This window comes from Homalodisca vitripennis, chromosome 3 (genome assembly GCF_021130785.1).
Source record: "Homalodisca vitripennis isolate AUS2020 chromosome 3, UT_GWSS_2.1, whole genome shotgun sequence".
Taxonomy (NCBI): Eukaryota; Metazoa; Arthropoda; class Insecta; order Hemiptera; family Cicadellidae; genus Homalodisca; species Homalodisca vitripennis.
In genome coordinates, this window is record NC_060209.1 from 38,078,413 (window position 1) to 38,098,090 (window position 19,678).

A 19,678-nucleotide genomic window follows, 5' to 3' on the forward strand; every position below is an offset into this window, starting at 1 on the left:
ATAGTACGAGTATGTAAAATGCTTTCAATACTCCTATTGCTTATTGAGATATTTTCATCAACCTGATCTAATACATCAAATTGTACATACGTACGAATATGCCTATTACGCCTTTTTCCTCTCAATATGATTTTGAACGATTAACATCAGTAATAGATTTTATGGTTGGGCATCACTTTAGAAGATATTTTTCAACGCGTGAACATAAAACTACGAACAGTACCATACATCCAATGCATGCCAGAATACTCTTTGGTGATGTTACCCATTAGGTACTTTGAAAACAATGACAGTTACTTTGGTACTAGACATATCATCGCAAGCCTGAGTTGTGGCAAATAAACTTTTGTTTATTGCACTTTGGCCTGAAATGCATTGTTTAAACGTGAGTATAGATTAGTTTTTTATGGTAACAATAATATTAAAATTATTAATTGGAATTTTTTTACCAAAACAGCTAGATACATAGGGGATACGTATCGAGAGAAATGGGTGAAACAGGTGGTACAGTCTTTATTCCGGACAATCGGATGATAAAACTTAAGCTGGACTCCTAACAGTTTTCGAGTTATTGTATTTAAATACAAAACTTTTTCAACTAAGACAATATTTAGGGCATTCAAATTATTTTAATTTACAGTAAAAATAAATGTATTAATTGTACATAATTCTTTGCTTAATCTTTGTTTTTGACGATGAAAAGCTTGTGAAGGTCACAAGATTTTTTTCTTGACATTTGTCATAATTTAGTAACGCAATAAAACACTACGTTTCGAACGTATCGACAATCTGATCTCTTCCTCAGGTGGTGAAAGGCATAATTCAGGAATCACAACAAAAATGTGCGAATTTTGAGATCAGGTCCTCCATAAAAGTCAATCATTCAAACCATACCTACATTATGTGTAGAAAACAAGTAGTGCATAATTTCATGCGCACTACTAAAACATGGACATTATATAAAAACGTTAATTATTGAAACGAAATAAAGAATACAGGTCTGCGCTGAGTGACCAACCACTGAAAATTTACAAGAGGCTAACTGTAAACTGCCATCAAAACGGCAGAACGTTTTACATTTTTATTGTAATTGTAGGTTGTATGTATAAGGTTAATTATCCACCTGAGAAATTGATCTAAATAAAATAGATATCTAAACGCAGTGTTACTGTTTTTTTTTATCAATAAACGATTCCAAATGTCCGGAAAAAATGTATACAATACATAATACGTCATACACAAAAGTTGTAAACAATATCACCAGCCTCACTTGAGAATGTAATAAAAGTTTACTTGACAATATTTAATTATTCCATTCAAACTTTGGGAGCGTAATTGCTTTGTTTTCAGTGCTGGTGATCAAAGCAAGGAAAGTTCAATACCCGAGACAGTTTTGTATTCAAGAATGACGATCAGTTTAATTATTCATCATCCAAAGTAATCATAAAATTTCCCATCCTTTTCCTGTATTGCTGGAAGTTTTTGTTCGTTAAGCAATTTAAACTTTCAGTCTTTTTCTAGAAAACGTTCACCTCGGTCTTCTCAAATTTCATCCTAATAAGGCAACAGTAAATGTTTCAAATGATTGTTTTATATTTTTTTTACTTTCTTCAATAATCATAGTTTAGAAAGGGTACTGTGATGGCACAAAAATAGGAATTGGGGTGAATACAATTAATTGTTCACTAAACTTCAATATCAGTGTGACGAGAAAGGATAGCTGACGAACTCCTTAAAAAAGTGTTAGTCAGTGGGTCCACCTTCTGATCGTCCAGATAGGATTACAGGCGAAGTCAGTACGTACTTATTGAGATAGTAACACTAGCAGTCAGTGGGCTCACCTTCTGATGGTCCAGATAGGATTACAGGCGAATTCAGTACGTACTTATTGAGATAGTAACACTAGCAGTCAGTGGGCTCACCTTCTGATGGTCCAGATAGGATTACAGGCGAAGTTAGTACGTACCATATTGAGATAGTAACACTAGCAGTCAGTGGGCTCACCTTCTGATGGTCCAGATAGGATTACAGGCGAAGTCAGTACGTACCATATTGAGATAGTAACACTAGCAGTCAGTGGGCTCACCTTCTTATCGTCCAGATAGGATTACAGGCGAAGTCAGTACGTACCATATTGAGATAGTAACTATTGAGATAGTAACACTAGCAGTCAGTGGGCTCACCTTCTGATGGTCCAGATAGGATTACAGGCGAAGTCAGTACGTACCATATTGAGATAGTAACACTAGCAGTCAGTGGGCTCACCTTCTGATCGTCCAGATAGGATTACAGGCGAAGTCAGTACGTACCATATTGAGATAGTAACACTAGCAGTCAGTGGGCTCACCTTCTTATCGTCCAGATAGGATTACAGGCGAAGTCAGTACGTACCATATTGAGATAGTAACACTAGCAATCAGTGGCTCATTATCTGATGGCCCAGATAGGATTACAGGCGAAGTCAGTACGTACCATATTGAGATAGTAACACTAGCAGTCAGTGGGCTCACCTTCTGATGGCCCAGATAGGATTACAGGCGATGTCAGTACGTACCATATTGAGATAGTAACACTAGCAGTCAGTGGGCTCACCTTCTGATGGTCCAGATAGGATTACAGGTGAAGTCAGTACGTACCATATTGAGATAGTAACACTAGCAGTCACTGGGTTCACCGTCTGATCGTCCAGATAGAATTACAGGCGAAAATAATATTTTTAAAGAGTAACATTTATTAGATAAACCTTGAGCATTTAGCCATAGTTTATTCTTATATTTATCTTGAAAAAAAATATCTACATAGTTGTCACGTATGTTTTTTGCTGTAATCGGGTTTTAATAGATTTTCTTAGTTTATATTTATTCTATTTACAACTTTTAAGAAACTTTAAATTGTTTAATCTTGGTTTTGTAATATTAAGAGTCCAAAAATTAGTGTTCTGAAACTATATTACTAGTGTAATATTCAGCGTTGGCTTTAGAAAAATTTTATTTTTATGTAGGAAAGAAGATATAATCTATTATAATATATTGTTAGAACAAACTTAAATTAATTCAATAAAAGATATTTCCTGCTTTTAAATTTTAATAATCAGTTTTATGAATCACGACGTTAATTTCCATAATAGAGAACCAATATCCGCTGAGATCAACTCAATAACAATAAACAGACGCAATGTATTAGCACACTACAGTGACGCCGTAATGAACTTGTCGTATAATGATCTAGTTGTATTGCCACCAGTCCCGGTTCCCATTTACACAGACGACTATTCTCTATTATCTGAAGTTCCCTTTCTCTTGCCTCACCAATTTAAACTTTAGCAACGTGTCTCAACTTCTTTCATTACACTGTAAATAATGTTTAAAGTTGTATTTGACTTAGCAACTTTTATCGTCAGTTGTTTACGAGCTATTTTTCTTGCCTGCTTAAATTCAACCTCAAATACTTGGTTCTCCATCCTTATCCGCTTTCACGCGTTTCGAACAAATGTTCGAGCACATCCGAGTGAAAATCAGGTAAGAAATGTTTTGATATTTAATTCTAGCATTGAAGTTGTCTGAAATGTTATTTGAATATTCAAACCAAAGGAATAATTAAGTATTTCGAGTAGAAGGTTAATGATACCTGATGAAAATTTCAATAACTTATTATATCTGTATACGTTATCTATAATAAAAATTAAAGTATCCCATGTGAATTTCTGGAGAGAGCCACTACTCTCTTAAATTATAAGGAATCATGGTCTTTAATTCCGATGTTTGCCTATATAAGTATTCTGCAGTGCTTATTAACTATACGGGGCTCAAGTTTTATCCATGAATCAATTCTCAATCAACATGTTCAGGCAAGTTTTATACCTGTCCTGGTCGGGTACTGATGTATGGAGCATTTCTCCAATGCATACGAGTACACAATGACGATAATACACTAATACTTATTAAGTATATTGGCCATTCCTAATATATAAAATATCATACATTCCATAACGAGCTCTGGTACAACCATAAGACGTACTGCTAGCATTGTTGAAAATTGTATAAGCCTCTGGACTTATAATAATAAATAAATTTATTTCCAAATAACAACAAATAATTACAATAAATCCAACAGTAATGCAATAATTCAAAATAAGGTAAACATTACATAGCATATATAAAAAAAAACATAGTATACAAAACAAAAATGATTTGCTCAGGCTGACCAAGTTTACACTTACCAGCTAATTAAAAGGAAAATACAATGAACAGTATTTTTGTTGGTTGTTTTTGGAAAATGAAAACTCCAAGGCAAAGCCTGATTGGAGGAAATAACGTGTACTTATTGGATAAGATATTGCCGTCAAGTAATACAGGGCTCTATATTCCAGTATCATTGAGCCAACTCCCTAAGAATTTAAATAGTATATGAAATTTGAATTCTTATAAAAGACATTATTATAAATTATATAAACAATTTAATAAGTTAATAAGTAGGCCTCATTGAACAATATAATATGAGAGACTTAGTAAAAAAAAGTTGTATCTTGAGTTATCAAAATTAACCGCTTTAACTAAACGTAAATATCTAGAATATTAACATTAATAAATAAAAAATCCGGACCTATACTCAAGCACAAGAATTCTTTCACAGATCTCACTTCATCCATACCATCCAAAATCATCCATTACATTTATTAGATTGACAATTGCTTAACAGAAAATACATACCAATTCTGGATCAAACTAGAACAGGATAATTTTGAGGGCAATGGTTTTGGCCTTAATACTTCAACTTCTTGACTTTAAAAGAGACAAATACTTCTCACATTATTCTCAGTTATCATCAGTTAATTTCAGTTTTTTTATCTATGCTACGAGAATCCTCTATAGTAAAATGTTGGCATTAAGGCGCTATCTATCTAGTCCGATTAACCTCAACAATTGATTTGAAATTAACATTATTAGCAAAACTTGCATAGCTATTTTTGCTAAACTGTGCCTTTATTACCTACAACATAGTGGGAAAATTATATTTAGAATCTATCTAAACTCAACGTTTATTATATATAATATTAATTTTTTATAATGCAATATATTTCATATGTAAAAAGATTCAGATAGCAATACTACGTAAAACATCCTATTGATTCGTTCAGTTTTTTGTGAATTTATCTTTATTATTTTTTTGCCAGTTTAAACTCTCAACCACTTGAATCTTATAATACAACAGGTCCGGTCTCAGACAAATGAAGTATATTAATGTTACCTTAACGAGAATGAAAATACAATCATCCTATTTGTATTCACTTACAGTAAACTGTGCTGCGATTAGATTTACTAACGACTTCAAGAATTAATAGTTGTGCTTAATGTTTGTATAATCAACTGACACTTTCAGTGGTACTAAATTTACATTTGATTTCAGACTCAAATTATTTTTTTTATTCATTCTTTTATTTGTATTACAATGCAATTTGGTTAATAAACATATTGTAAAAATTTGTATTGTTTAGAACATTTTTACTGTTTTATTACCTTTCAATAATTTTAGTGCAAACAGTTCAAATATAAATTATGGAACAGATCCACGACTTCAGTTCTCGCTGGTTCGCTTTCTCTACTGTTACTTAAAGTCTGAGGAATTATTTTTGCTTTGAAGCGTTGCAAATAAATGATACACTATAATTCAAGTTTAATATAATTATTCCTTCTTGCAACTAAACATCAAGAATTGCCTATTAGAGTAAACTTAAATATAAAATAATAATGCCTTAATAATGTATCTTATTGTGACAAAGTAATCATTGAGTAATTCTTGAGATATTATGAAGCTACAAGGAATGAGAGGATGTGATTTATAGCAATGTAATACTTATAATTATCAACCACTACAAAAGAAACCACCCGAACTTCTTAATTAGATTTGTTTTTTTTATTACTTAAAAGATTATTTACTTCAGTTTAAACTTTTTATAATGTGTACAGATCATTTTTGGCCCCCTGTACTTCTAACGGATATTACTTTAAAAGTCCAAAAGCCAACGCAACCTTCTTTTGGAAACAATTAAACTTTCATTATAATTTGTTTTGATCATTCTGATAGTTGTTATAAACATTTCGTTTGTAAAACTGTAAGCAAAATATGTATTCGTAACTTAATTAATGAGTTGAATGAATTTGTTTGAAAATTGTTTCCGCGGAAGAAAGTTATTTCGACGTCCACGGCGAAGTTCTGACTAAAGAATGAGTTTTCTAGCAGGTCAGGTAAGAAAGTCAAAGTTCAGAAGAAACTTTATAAGACAGTTTCCGAACATTGCGAAGAAAACAATTTTCATTTGAATAACCAACTATGGAAGTTCTTTTTGCAATCCGTTCCTTAAGTATAATTGTTTCCTAGGTGTCACAATTAAGTGGAAATAATTGGTATTTTACCGTATACACTATTTCAATATTCAAAAATTATAAATCTGTAAATTAAAACAAAAATTAAATTATTTATCTAACTTTAAATACAATACAAAAATACACAACTTATGAAAATCTGAAGTACACTGTTTGATTTTACCTAATGCCTACGATATAATTTATTATCAGTACTTAGATATACTTTTATAACCTTAATAAGGTATAAAAGTATTTCAAAGTTCAGAAAATAATGTGGTACATTTATATAGATATTTATTTCCTTCACTTTATCGTTATGGCTCTTAAAATGTATAAATATTCCAATTTTATCAACAGTTACTTCTCCCAGTAAGGGGTTTAATTGTACTAACAATATCATTATTGTATTGATATGTGACAAGTTTGGGTATGAAATAATTCTCACACGTCGCCATTTCCTTCCTCTATCAAATTTGTGCGGTTAACGAACAAATCAATGGGGAAGGAAAGGAAAATTACGAATAAAAATGTAGGTAAATATTTTTACAAAACACGTCCACTCTTAATTATATAGCTAATCCCTAAAAAATTCCTAACAGGTCTAGGTTTGAAAATCTTAGAAATAGATTATCGAGGAAATCCACCGATTTACAGATATTACTGAATAGTTAATCCAGAATTTTATAGCTCCTGTTTTTTTCATATGTGGAACTATCTTTAGTTCTATAATTCAGAGCTAATCATTTGAATTATATTAATTCTCTTGTTTTGGATTATCGGTTTAAAATAATGAAATACAATTTATTTTTATTTATGTATTATAAAATTCGTAAAATTTTAGAAATACATTATCATTTAATGTAAAGTCATACCATAACGTAAAACAAAGTTGTATGGATAGCCTAAAGCCATTCTTCAAACATAAGAACACGCCTCGTTAACACAATTAATTTCCACATAAAAAACGAATAACATTAGAGAAATTACAGTGAGCTGATGTGCAGGGATGTAATATTTCAGAGAGGGGATGTCTCTTTTCAAATTGTTTCGTGAAATACATTAATGTAGGAAACAGAACGTGAATTTATACAAGAGAGATTGAATTAAGGCGCTTCTTTCAGAGCCCTGAGCGAAGTTTAATAAGTTGGCTTATTGTGAGGAGCCGAGAGTTTCTTGTGAGGGTAACGTTCTTAAACATAGATTCCGGAGCCATTTAGAAATATAAAAGAGGAATAGGGAAACGAGATATTTTTACAAGTACTATGGAGTGTAACATGATTATTATAATGAAACAATATAGTTCTTAAAGGATGGTTATAAATAAACAAAATTGTGTAACTTCGTTACTGTTTTTGAATAACAAAATGTAAAGGGACAGAAAACATTTGCGCTGCAGATATTTCTATAACTGCTTTAAGTAGTTTGTTGCGGAACAAAATTTAATAAAGTTACTTCTCTAAAATCTTTATTTTATATGATAAATTACTTATTATTATTATATTTATGCTTGGGTGTGTAAGTGTGTGTGTGTGTGTGTTTTTTTTTTTTTTTTTTTTTTTTTTTTTTTTTTTTTTTTTTTTTTTTTTTTTTTTTTTTTTTTTTTTTTTTTTTTTTCTCAGGGCTGAGAGGTATCTGTCATGTGGGAGAGTTCACTCTGCTATATTGATTTTTTTATCACCTTTGGCATCTAAATGCGTATCAGTGTCTTAGTTTATCGAAGTTAATAATAACTTATAATTATTTCTAAAATAGTGTTTTGCATATAAGTAAATGATTTTTATTGCATACGGTTCCTAATTGATGCTTGGGTGCTAAAATGCCTCTTTTCCACGTCATGTAAATTGTAATGTCACTTTTATACTTAAGAGCTTCTATACGCTACTTTAATTTGTACCTTAAAACTTTGACATTATAAATTTAAAATTTCAAGAAATTAATTCAACTATTATATTTACAACTTACCCATAATGTGAATGTTGAATTTATCTCCACTTAAGCTTCCTCTCTCAGTGCAACGTCTAAAAATCTGATGTTTGTCACAGACTCCTGGAATCTGGAGGTATGGTCATCTGAAGGGGCCAAGAAATCGGTCGGGAAGCACAAAATAAGCTCTTTACATAGTTGCGACGGGGTCGTCAGAGACACCCAAACTATACAAAACACAGGTTAATATAGGGGAAGATAAATTCTCATTGTCTCATCAGGTGCACAACTAAGTGCAATACGGTGTTTTAGACACGATCTCTGAGCACGAAAGAACAACCGAGTTTTCTACATATAGCGTAGCTATGGTGGGAAGGGTCGAATGATTTAACGAGTTCTTTTTAAGATTCTTCGTAGCCGATTTTCTTTTTGCTCAAACGAACATGATTGCTTTCATTAAAAAATCCATTTTCTTCCCTGCATTGCCAATAATAAATAAGAAGGGATATACTTACAAACAGCTTTCGTGTATACTCCACCTAATTACTTGTATTCTACAGTTTGTCTACTAATAAATACAGTTATATACTTATCAGTGCATAAAAGTCGGATTATTAAATTTTAATAACCACAAAAACCAAACCGTAATAAAATTAAATGGTGGTGCCAGAAACAAAAGGGCAACACCTGACAATCACTGTGGCTAGTCCCACCGCAATGAGGTATGGGACATCCTGATTCCATTGTGTCATGTTTGTGTTTTGTGTGTTTGTAACGCTAACTGTCGTTGTCACTCATACATTCTGTCGGTGTATTTTATTTCAGAACCGAAATCTAAAATATAATCAGTTCGATTTTGTGACTAAACTTGATTTACTAGTAATAAATAACACTTTTGTATTAATAAGTTGAGTTTGTAGGAGGAGAACGTTAACTGAACGATATTTATAACAATAAACTGTATCTCGTACAGTGTATATATCTGTGGCACGTATGTTAACTATGTTTGCCGCATGCAGAGGGATGCTGGGCGAAGTTATTTATTGATATCAAACATACTGACAGCTTCGGTTCGGTACTGTTAAGCTAACAATGCGTCAGGCCTTCCAGTTCGAAATATTGTTTAGTTATGTGAAATACTGCATATATAATTTATTGGACAGCATTATGAATTATCACCGTTATTACTGGATATATTGAAAGTGCAAATTGATATTACCGCACTTTTGAGTTCAGAATGGATTTAATTTTAAATCACTATGTAAAAAAACTACTTAAAACAGAATTGGAAAAACAGTTGTAATTCGCAAAAGAAGTTGTAAATACAGAAAACAAATTTGAACAGTTCATGAAATTTTCAGCGCAAAAAAGAAATTATTTTGGGTATTATAAAAAATTGTGGAAAACTTACCTTTGTAAGTTTTCTTCCTTAAGTTATAATGGTTAGATTATGTGCCTGTATAATCCATCGAATTATTTTCTTTCTTAACCCCACTTTCCGAATACGTTAGTTTATAATATCGTAAGTATGCGACGAATTGTTTTCTTAATTTGTCAACTTTCCATTGGCTATCCATATCGTATTTTAAGATTTTTTACGTAGCTGTGTGTTGTCTAAGTGGTAAATCCGTCCAACATATGGATCAGATTCCGTTGGCGAACTCTTTTGTATTGTTTCCGGTTGCCTAGTGGGAACATTATGCGTGACAGTAGGTCATGGGCAAGTTTCTGTTGTCTGACTCGATCCCTTTGTTTGAGATAAACAAAATATAAAACTCTCCGAACAGCAAGCGTAAAACTGAGAAAATTTTGCGAAAAGTTACGTTTTTGAACATATTAAAAATCTCCTTACATAAGCAGTATTTTAAGAATATTATCATTTGATTTCGTCCAATTATTCGGGCGCAAATTTTATAACGGCTAAGTTAGGTAAGGGTGGTTTTATAGTACTAGAAAACCCTTAGACGCCGGATAGAACAGTTGAGCGGGGTAAAATCAAGGGATCGGAAGGGAAAGGTAGTTTACGAGTTTAGCTCAGACCCGCGTCAGTATAAGAAACAAATGTTGAAGCGAATTCAGCAACGATGACCAACGGATCAACAGGCGTTCGAAATCGCCGACTCTGAAACAAAAGTCAATAAATGGAAGGAGTCAGCAGGTGAGGTAGGATGACTGTCCTCACACCTAAACGTTCCCAAAAACGATTGCGGCCTAGTTTGACTCAAGCTCAAAACTAATAAACATTGGCGCCAACGTACGTCAAGCGAACAGCGGCCTCCAAAGAAACGATAACCAAATATAAACTAAACACGAACACTAGATCGCTAGATATCGCTCCTAGCTTGACTAGAACTCGAAATAAAGGGACCCTGGTGCTAAGATACGTCGAACATCCCAACAGACTCGGAAAGTAACTATAAACCAAGTGAAAAGGAAATGCAAACTCCTCAGAATTACCAATAAAATCTTATTCATCTACTGTTTTTTCCAGATTTTTTTCAAGATTTATTGCCCGATATAAAATAACCTACCTAAATAACAATATAAATAGCGTTCTACGTACTGTTTATTACCTATTAAACGCCTTTAGTGGCTCGGTAATTCGCAGAATATGTGTCTAAAGGCAAGTCTAGAATAGCAAAATGAATATAAAATACGGCTATGACTTCGCTTCGTGCACCTTAGATAGTTGTATCGTGAGCGGAGAGAGAGGGCAAGCCAGCTGCAGCGTACTTACGCGTATATGCTGTAGTACCTTAGCCCTCCGCTGCAAGGCGCTGCGTCGTTGAAGCGATCTCCAGCGGATTTATGCCAAAACTCCGTGGTGAACGTTAACTGGTCGGTCTAGAACCCTCGAGCTGACGTATTTTGCGCTGAAGTTGTGTACTAAGGGGTAACTAACTATAGGTGACAGAAATTAAGTTTATTCAATTATTAATAAATAAAATTTATTTTCTTTTCAAAATAAAAAACTTATTTACTCCCATGTAAAAATAACATGCTACAAAAACACGAATTTAAACTAAACTATCTATTTATTTGTTTTCGTTGGGAATAAGGTAATTTCCATATTAAAACATGTATGTTCTGTCCAAACAAATTACTCTCTCGTTTAATTGAAAACTATACAGAAGTCAGTAAGTACGTATATGCAGTTTCACTGAGCTGAACATGTAATTAAACAAACTTACAGCGGTGAGAAGAACTTGTTTTACTGTTCCATAGTGAGTATATAATTTTGCAAAGTCACAACATTAAAGTATCGTAAAGTGAAACATTTAATAGATTAAAACTATTACAATAGTTACTAATTGATTATTAAATTAGGTAATAGTTTTGCTATAATAAATAACAGTGCATTTAATTAATGAAAGTTCCAATATTCAGATGTATTTGTTTTTCACCTGCACAGAGCAGAATATTTCACCAATGAATACGAAGATTTGACCAGCAGCAAGTAAGATTTTCAGTTTTAAAAGATAATAAAACTTCATTGATCTATCATTACAACACCAAAGAACATACTTCTAGAAAAAAACATTAAATATCAACTTTATAATAGTTCGATGTACTTTAAATTGCTTTCTCATAGAGGAGAACTTGTTCAAATTGTATTGTGGTCTTATCTTTAAACTCCATGCCAGAATAACGAACAAGGTGTGTTTGAAGAAAGTGTAACATTTTATGCTTACGGCTTTTTATGTAAATGCGTATAGTCCCATGGCCCTTGCCTGTAAAACACACAAGAGCCCGGGATGTTTTGTGTTTACAAGGAAAGTTTGTATTAGGCTTCTTACAGCTCCTAGGAGGCAGATAAATTCATGCTTGGCTTGTGGTGAAGAAGCCTCACACTGGCCACGCCTGGATGCTCTTTCAGTTGATACATGAAACCTTATTATGTTTACTTTCCTGGAGTAAAACCCTTGAAAATTTTATTTCTAGACCGACATATTATATTAATAATGTATTATTAATTTACTGTACTTTACTTACGACTTAATAAAATGTCGGAGACTTTTTAAAAACATCAAAATTAATTGAAGTGCAGTATTCTATCATTTATTGAACTCTTTGTGATTTTATTAGACATTTTTAACAACTCTAATGCAGATTGTATTTAATAATCAGTTTTTCTGAAAGGATATGCTATCAACATTAATATGTAGTTTGATATTTCTTATTCAATTGGTTTTTGTTGGAATGAATATTTTTTTTATTTTCAAAGAAAATGTTGTTTTTAGTCCTTTAAGATGCCACTTCTGAAGATATACAAAACATTAAAAATAAGCATTATTTTAAGAGGAATGGTAGGGGCATATATAAAAAACATGGCTGAAAATAATAATGTGAACTTCATACAGAATGTGTATTATATATAATTCCGAAAATTGATACGATTTTTATATTTTTTTAAATTTAATTTTATTAAGAAAACATGTAGTTAAATTCATTGTAATTTCAAAGAGGTATGAAATTTGCTCACTACTTTAACGAAATAAGACTTGAGGGAGTGACTTGTTTTATTCAAAAAAGGGTGGTTTTCTTAAGTAATATCTTATTTAAAACACGGAATTTATTTAATTACGTTATATTAATGAGCATGACATTCTCTGAAGTCTTAATTCATAAATATGAATTTATAAAACCAAATTCTTACATTCGGCCGTTTACTTACCTGACTAAAAATTGCCAGAATTCTATCTTTGATTATATTCTTCTATAATTAAACCCCTTTATATATATATATATATATATATATATATATATATATATTTGAAGTTAAAAATATTTTATTTACAGAATAAAAACATACAAATGATATACATTACATCCAATCGCCTAAAAAGCCCATATTGGTCGACATTATAGCCTACATAAAAAATGTGCTTTCATTAAAGAAAATTATCTGACTTTAAAAATTAACCCTACAAATCAATTTCATCACCTGAAACTCATACATTTGAAAGCATTTCCGGTATTTTCTATCGTTGAGTTCAGAAAAATCAAACATTAATCGAATACTGGTATCTGTTCACTTTCTCAGGTAACTATATAAACTAATCTCCACTTTATCGTTCCTGATGAGGTGGTTGCATCATATGCTCCTGCATTAACATCTGTGCAGTATATTTGTGGTTATTTTTAATGCTACTTTCTTCAGTGTTGGGCATCAGGTAAATGTTCAATTTTTTAAAGTTTTCTGTTTTTATGTAAGACTTTAGCTAGTTTATAATCATATTTTGATAGTTACTGTTGGTTTGTCCATTTACGCACATGTCTAATATTAGTCCTAGTTTTTTAGAAGAAGGTACATAAAGCAATTCACGAAACGTTTCAGTTTTTGTTCACATAAATATTGTCTTCTATTTTTTGGAAATTAACTATAAATTAAAATAATTAACCGCAATATGTGGCAGTTCTTTATTTTTATGTGAATTCCAAATGCTTCGCTTCACTGCTGCATGTTCACGCTTGTTGCAAACTGTGACCAGATGATTGATTATCTCTCTGTTACAGATCATCTAGAGTGGCGGGTGGGAGACTGGGGACCTTGCCTCGCTGTGGACTCGGAGCTCAGTAAGATGGGAGCCGGCTCCATGGAGCGTAACGTAACCTGTGTCCTCACTTCTCACGAGGGATTTCAGGTAGGATTATCTATCTGCTCTATAAACCTTGGTTTTATCCTTCTGGACACAGCTAAGCTCATCAATCCGTATTAATAGGAACCAGAAGGGGTAGGGTACGATAAGCGGACCTGGTTTTTTTATATCGAAGAATGTAATCATCGGTACCTAATATTCGCATCTCAAATCCTAGACTATCAATCGATATAAAGCATCTATAGTCCTAAATAACAATCATATGATTTAAATTAAAATATGAATTTAATATTTACAGTGACCAAACAAATTATTATAATCAAAATCAAGAAAACTTAAGACGGCCATATTTGCTCCTCTCACAGTTACAGTTGTTTCTTTCCCACAAATTTCAAATAATGGGTTTTTCGGTACGAGTCCAACATGTTGAAGTCACGAAAAACATGACATCATCTTTCAAAGCAATGTCGTGTATTTTTCTAAAATTGACTGCCATTTTTAATAATCAAATGTTACTTATATAAAATTGAAATATTACATTACGAGTATTATTTGAAAGTGTTTACAGCTGTTAGTATAGATTATTTAAGTTAATTATTCAAAATAATTCATCAGTATCGATTTATTATATCGATGGCTATGATTAAGTAATATCGTTTGCCAATTTCGATATAAAAAACCGGGTCCGCTTATTGTACCCTACCTGGATAATCTGAGACTATATAGAGAGTCTAACTATTATAAATAGAGCTACAAAACATCATATGTTTTTAGTGCACATAAAGGCTATTTTAAGACTCTAGTCACTACTTTTTTTTTTAAATCATTGTTTAAATTAAACAATCCTTTCCTTACCATGTTTAATATCGACCCTATCGCAGTTTCCTTAGGACATTTATACCCGCCATTCATTTTTTCTACGGTTTACAATTTAAATGAGCCATGGGATCGTTAAGACGATACCATTAAAAATTTACCCTTTCAGCTGTGAGTGTGTTTTTTTTTTTTTGTGCATGGCCTTTTTGAGATCAGCTATACGATATTAGTTACCTCTTATGCAACCATTACTCGACATCCATCATCTTATGAATAAATAAATACACGTAAATTATGTCTTAATAATAAAAGCATTTAATTTGATGCTCGAAAATCTTGCTCTGCATACATAATATGAGAATAACATAAAAGCTTATACAACCAACTTTATCCCTCCTATTTTGTGGCAAAACATTCGATAAAATTATTTTGAACCCCCAAAAAGTCTGTATGGGTATGTTGGGAGAGGGTGATGAGGGTTTTTGAATTTTTAAATGTAAGGGAGAGGCGTGCGGTTTCTCATTCCAAAGGCCTCTTGGCGCAGATAATTTTAAACAAATTCTTTCCAATTATCTTCCTGAAAATGTACAGGGTGTTAATAAAGTGAAAACAGCTTTAGCACTTTTTTGTTACTTGATTGAAAAACTTTTAAAGTATTACAGTATATTCTTTAATATTTATTAAGGAAACAATGGTAGATTCTAGAATTAACCAAATAATTATTTACAACATTATATATCTGTCTCCTGTGAAACCTAAACTTGGGATTCATTCATTTCTTTCAATATGGTGATAGTTCTTGCCATTCAAATTTTAAAATAAATGGCCTTTATAGAGTTGCAAAAACTCTATTGCCATTAGATTGTTGTCCTAACAGTATTTAAAACATGATTTGTAATCTATTTCTATTTTTATTTAACTCCTGGAACGTTCTGAAACATTTGTGTTGTTAATATTTTGTTGTAGACCTTTTTTAATAAGGTTGAAAATCACAATACACACCTTTACTTTTTGGCAGCTTTGTGTGTACGGTATTTCATTTAGCCTTGATATACTCGTTAGAACAACTAATTCATAATACATGTAAAGTCTTTGATATACGTATACGTTCATTCTTTCCATACTTGAATGACTAATGTAAATAAATATATTAACATAATAGTTCTCTAATCAGCAAAGATTATAACTATGATTAGTTACCTATTAGCTTATTGTTATTTAGAGAATGCGAACATTGTGTATCTTACGTTTTTTATTTATTTTAGAGGGGTGAGAAGATAAACTACTACAACGTAACCACGCCATGTTGAATTAAGTATACAATTAAATAGTCCTTTCTGTTCAATAAGGAGAAGTAAATACATTTTCTGACAACTGAAATATTATTAAATTATTCTTGTGAGATTTAAATCTACTCAATATCTATAAAACCGTCCGTAATATAAAAAAATTACACAATAAAGGGTTTAGGAAATGTTATAATCATTACAGAACAGATTTCTTTTTTTATTAAGGTTCTTAAATAATGAAGTTGTGAATTTAAAATGTTTAAACGGCCGCCATTATTGAAATAAGTGGAGTACCAAGCTGGCGAACGAACTTAGTTAGGTATTTAATACCTCAATTTTTTGTATTAAGTTTTAACTTGTTTCAACATCCTTATTTTAAATTAGAAGTCTCTAAGTTAATTCCATTAAACATATGCCATTTAAAGTTAGAATTCTACCTTGCTTCAAACTTTACCCTTTTTTATAAAGTAGTAATCAGAAGTTTGTTTCCCTAGCATCATTACATTTGTATAATCAAGACTTTTTCTTTGTGGTATCATCCAATGGCCCCGTCCATTTTTTCGTATTAAATCCCCAATACACATCCTTATAAATTATAATATATCTTTTATTTTTTAGAATCAAAAGCAATTAAAAAATTTTAATTATGGATGACGCATTTTTTTACATTTTATTTACTTTAAAATATATTCACTTTTGGAGGAGTGAAACATGACTAAAACGTACGCCCAGACAGGTTCGTTTTAAAACAAAAATAATAGTAAAAAATCTCATTAAACATACGCAGTTTGGAGTTAGAATTCTAACTTTCTTTAAAAAGTAATAGTCAGAAATTATAATGTTGAAACTGTAAGAAAATATTTCCTCACCAAACTTTTTATTAATTGCTGCTATCACTAGAATTGGATATTCAGCTGCTATAGCGTTGATTTATATAAAAAAACCTGTGTGTTGTTTTGAAATTTTTGTAGAACTTAGTCACAAGAGATGTTCTTTGCCGTGTTACTATTAAAGGAACACTTTATTACCCAGGATACTTATCGCTAACCACATTAATGTGTAAAATCTAGGAGCCAATATCCAAATTGTACAACCTAGTTTTTCGTGAAATCGAAGCAGAAATCTCTAAGAAAGGATTCTATCGTCAATCCCAATAGTTTTGGTGGAAAATCGAAATGAGACGGTATCTTTGAATGCAAACATGTTTGTTCTAAGTTGCTTGGACATATTTCATAGAGTATATTTAAACTTTAAACAAGCTAAGGCGAAAGCCATGCACAAATATGCAGTTTTTTTTTTATTTTCTATCTATTCAAACTAAGTCCGTCTAAATAAAAATTATAGTAAGCCAGTGCAATTTACTTCAACGAAGCTTAAGACGCACCAATGAGTTTACCATACAATAAATTTGTGTGAAATATAAAAGTCAAATGAAGATGGAGGTAAATATAATTTTACCACAGTGGTTAAATTTCAGTTTTCTATGTTCTTTATATAAACAAGGCCTTTACACAAATACATAACTTGACCTGTTTGTAACTTGATTGTTACATTTTATTTTTCATGGGTGACTCGAAAAAGGCGCCTTCACTCTGCAAGAACGCTGCAAAGCACTTGAAAGCCCCACTTTTTAAAAACAATCTTTATACAATATATTTGAAATTTTATTACATAAATCTTGATGTCTGCTGATAAGTAGACATAATATCACGATATTTTTCTCACCTAAGATAACGTAACTTTCATTAAGTTCATTACGATGCACTGAGCACTTAATCTTTAAAAATGGGTTATTGAGGTTATGATCACAAGTTTATTTTAATATTTTTCGAGTATTTCTATATTGTAATTGTTATAAAATGCCTTTCCAGATATTAAACATATATAGATTTAGTACCTTTAAAAACCTGTCATTCTATTATTTACATGTTTATAACTGTTGTACTAAATTATTGTATTCAAATCAGTTATCTTTTATTTTATACCGTTAAACCATGACTAAACGTCACTTCTGTCACAGTTTTAGTTACATATCGCCAGTGAGGTAAAAGTTTAAATTATACAAGTTTGGGTTTGTCATTACTAATCTAGTACATTGATATAACTTTCATCAGACACAATTGATATACTATGAACTAAGTAACAAGATTTTGAGAGAGAGAAAAGAATAGCTTTCCTTGCAATTAAAATACTAATTTATATCAACCCCAACTTGCATCGTTTAGAAACAATAGCCTAACTATACATATAATTTTAGATACGCAATTACCACGAGAAAGGTTAAGGAAAGGAAACACATTGTGGTGTAATTTGTGGAGCCTGTAAGCGGATTTCTGAGTGCACAATGTCGTGGCCACAATATACTGCTATTGTGTCACAATTGTTGCGTGTATCCTCACTGTACAATGTACAATAGAGAGTATCAGCCAAAGCGCAGTTTCTGCTACATCCCTGTTGTGTGTTTTCTTCTTCTTCTTCTTAAGTACTCTCTTGTAAAGGTACTTGACGATATTTATTTATAAATTAGTTTATTTCAACTTTCATATGTCTAGCATTGTGACTTAGGATGATTAGACACACCTAAGTTGTTATTTATAATAATGACTATCTTATTACTAATAACAAAAGTAATTAGTATACAAATAAACAAATAAATGAGAATACACAAAGTAAAGTGCTATTTACCTTCTTTAAAAGTAACACTACAATGATTATTCAGATTTATTTTCGTATGTATGGAAAAAAAATTTTTATTTCCAGTAAGGCGAATTTTTTTATCTTTTTTTATCTCATGCTGTTATCTGCATGTTTAGATTTTTTCATTTTTTTATTATAATTGGAGGTACAACATTACATTTTTTTTATTAACGTAGACATGGAACTTGCACGTATGCAAAAATTAACTTTCTTTTTAATGGCTGCAAAATAAAAACTTTGAAATTATAATTACAAAAACCAACATTAAACCATCAAACTGTCTACAGTACCTCGTTTGTCAAGGTCGGATGTAAATCTGTGGAAATAATTTTTATTTTCAAGTAGACATAATACATCATATAAGTCAAATAACCCATTTTAACAAGGCAACAAACGCTTTCTTTTCAGAAGCATCTATGTCTTTTGACATCAAATTGTTCGTTACTCGTTATTTTTAAGTTCAAACTAATATTTCACCTTTTTTTATTTCAATAAGCTACATTTTCATGCGAAATTATAGCTATTTAGGCTTTTCAAGTAGAAAATACAAAATTGCATTACTTAACAAAACAAAAAAGGACATGTTCTAGGGAATGAATGTGTTCATAATGATCTAAAGAACCATTCCCAGAGATCATAACCTACTAGATATTTATTAGAAAATTTTAACAAACTAATTAGTCAAAATGAATTGAAGTGCTCAATGCACGCGCAAGTCGATTTTAAATAAAACTTAGCAATGGTGAATGTCTAATAAACGTTAGAGCAAGGAATTATTTTAAAATTTTAGGCGATAATATTAATATGTTGTATATGTACTTGGACTATGCTAATTTTCCCATAACAGGCTTCGCGAAGTTAAGCAATCTTGCGGGTGGCGCTTATTTCAGACTTTGCGCGTGTAGGAGCTCTTCTGCTTTGAATTAATTATACTTTCGGCGCCAAATTTGAGTTTGCCTTGTCGAATCTTTGAAGAAAATGTATGTAT

The 19,678-nt window shown here is 31.4% G+C and overlaps 1 protein-coding gene across 1 annotated transcript in view; it reads left to right on the forward strand.

The window, feature by feature from the left end:
• The window catches only part of LOC124356798 (thrombospondin type-1 domain-containing protein 7A-like), a 591,350-nt gene that overhangs the window by 449,993 nt on the left and 121,679 nt on the right, over positions 1-19,678 (forward strand). The window contains 1 exon segment of the mRNA XM_046808007.1: positions 13,806-13,933. Within this exon segment, the coding sequence (XP_046663963.1) occupies positions 13,806-13,933 (128 nt within the window).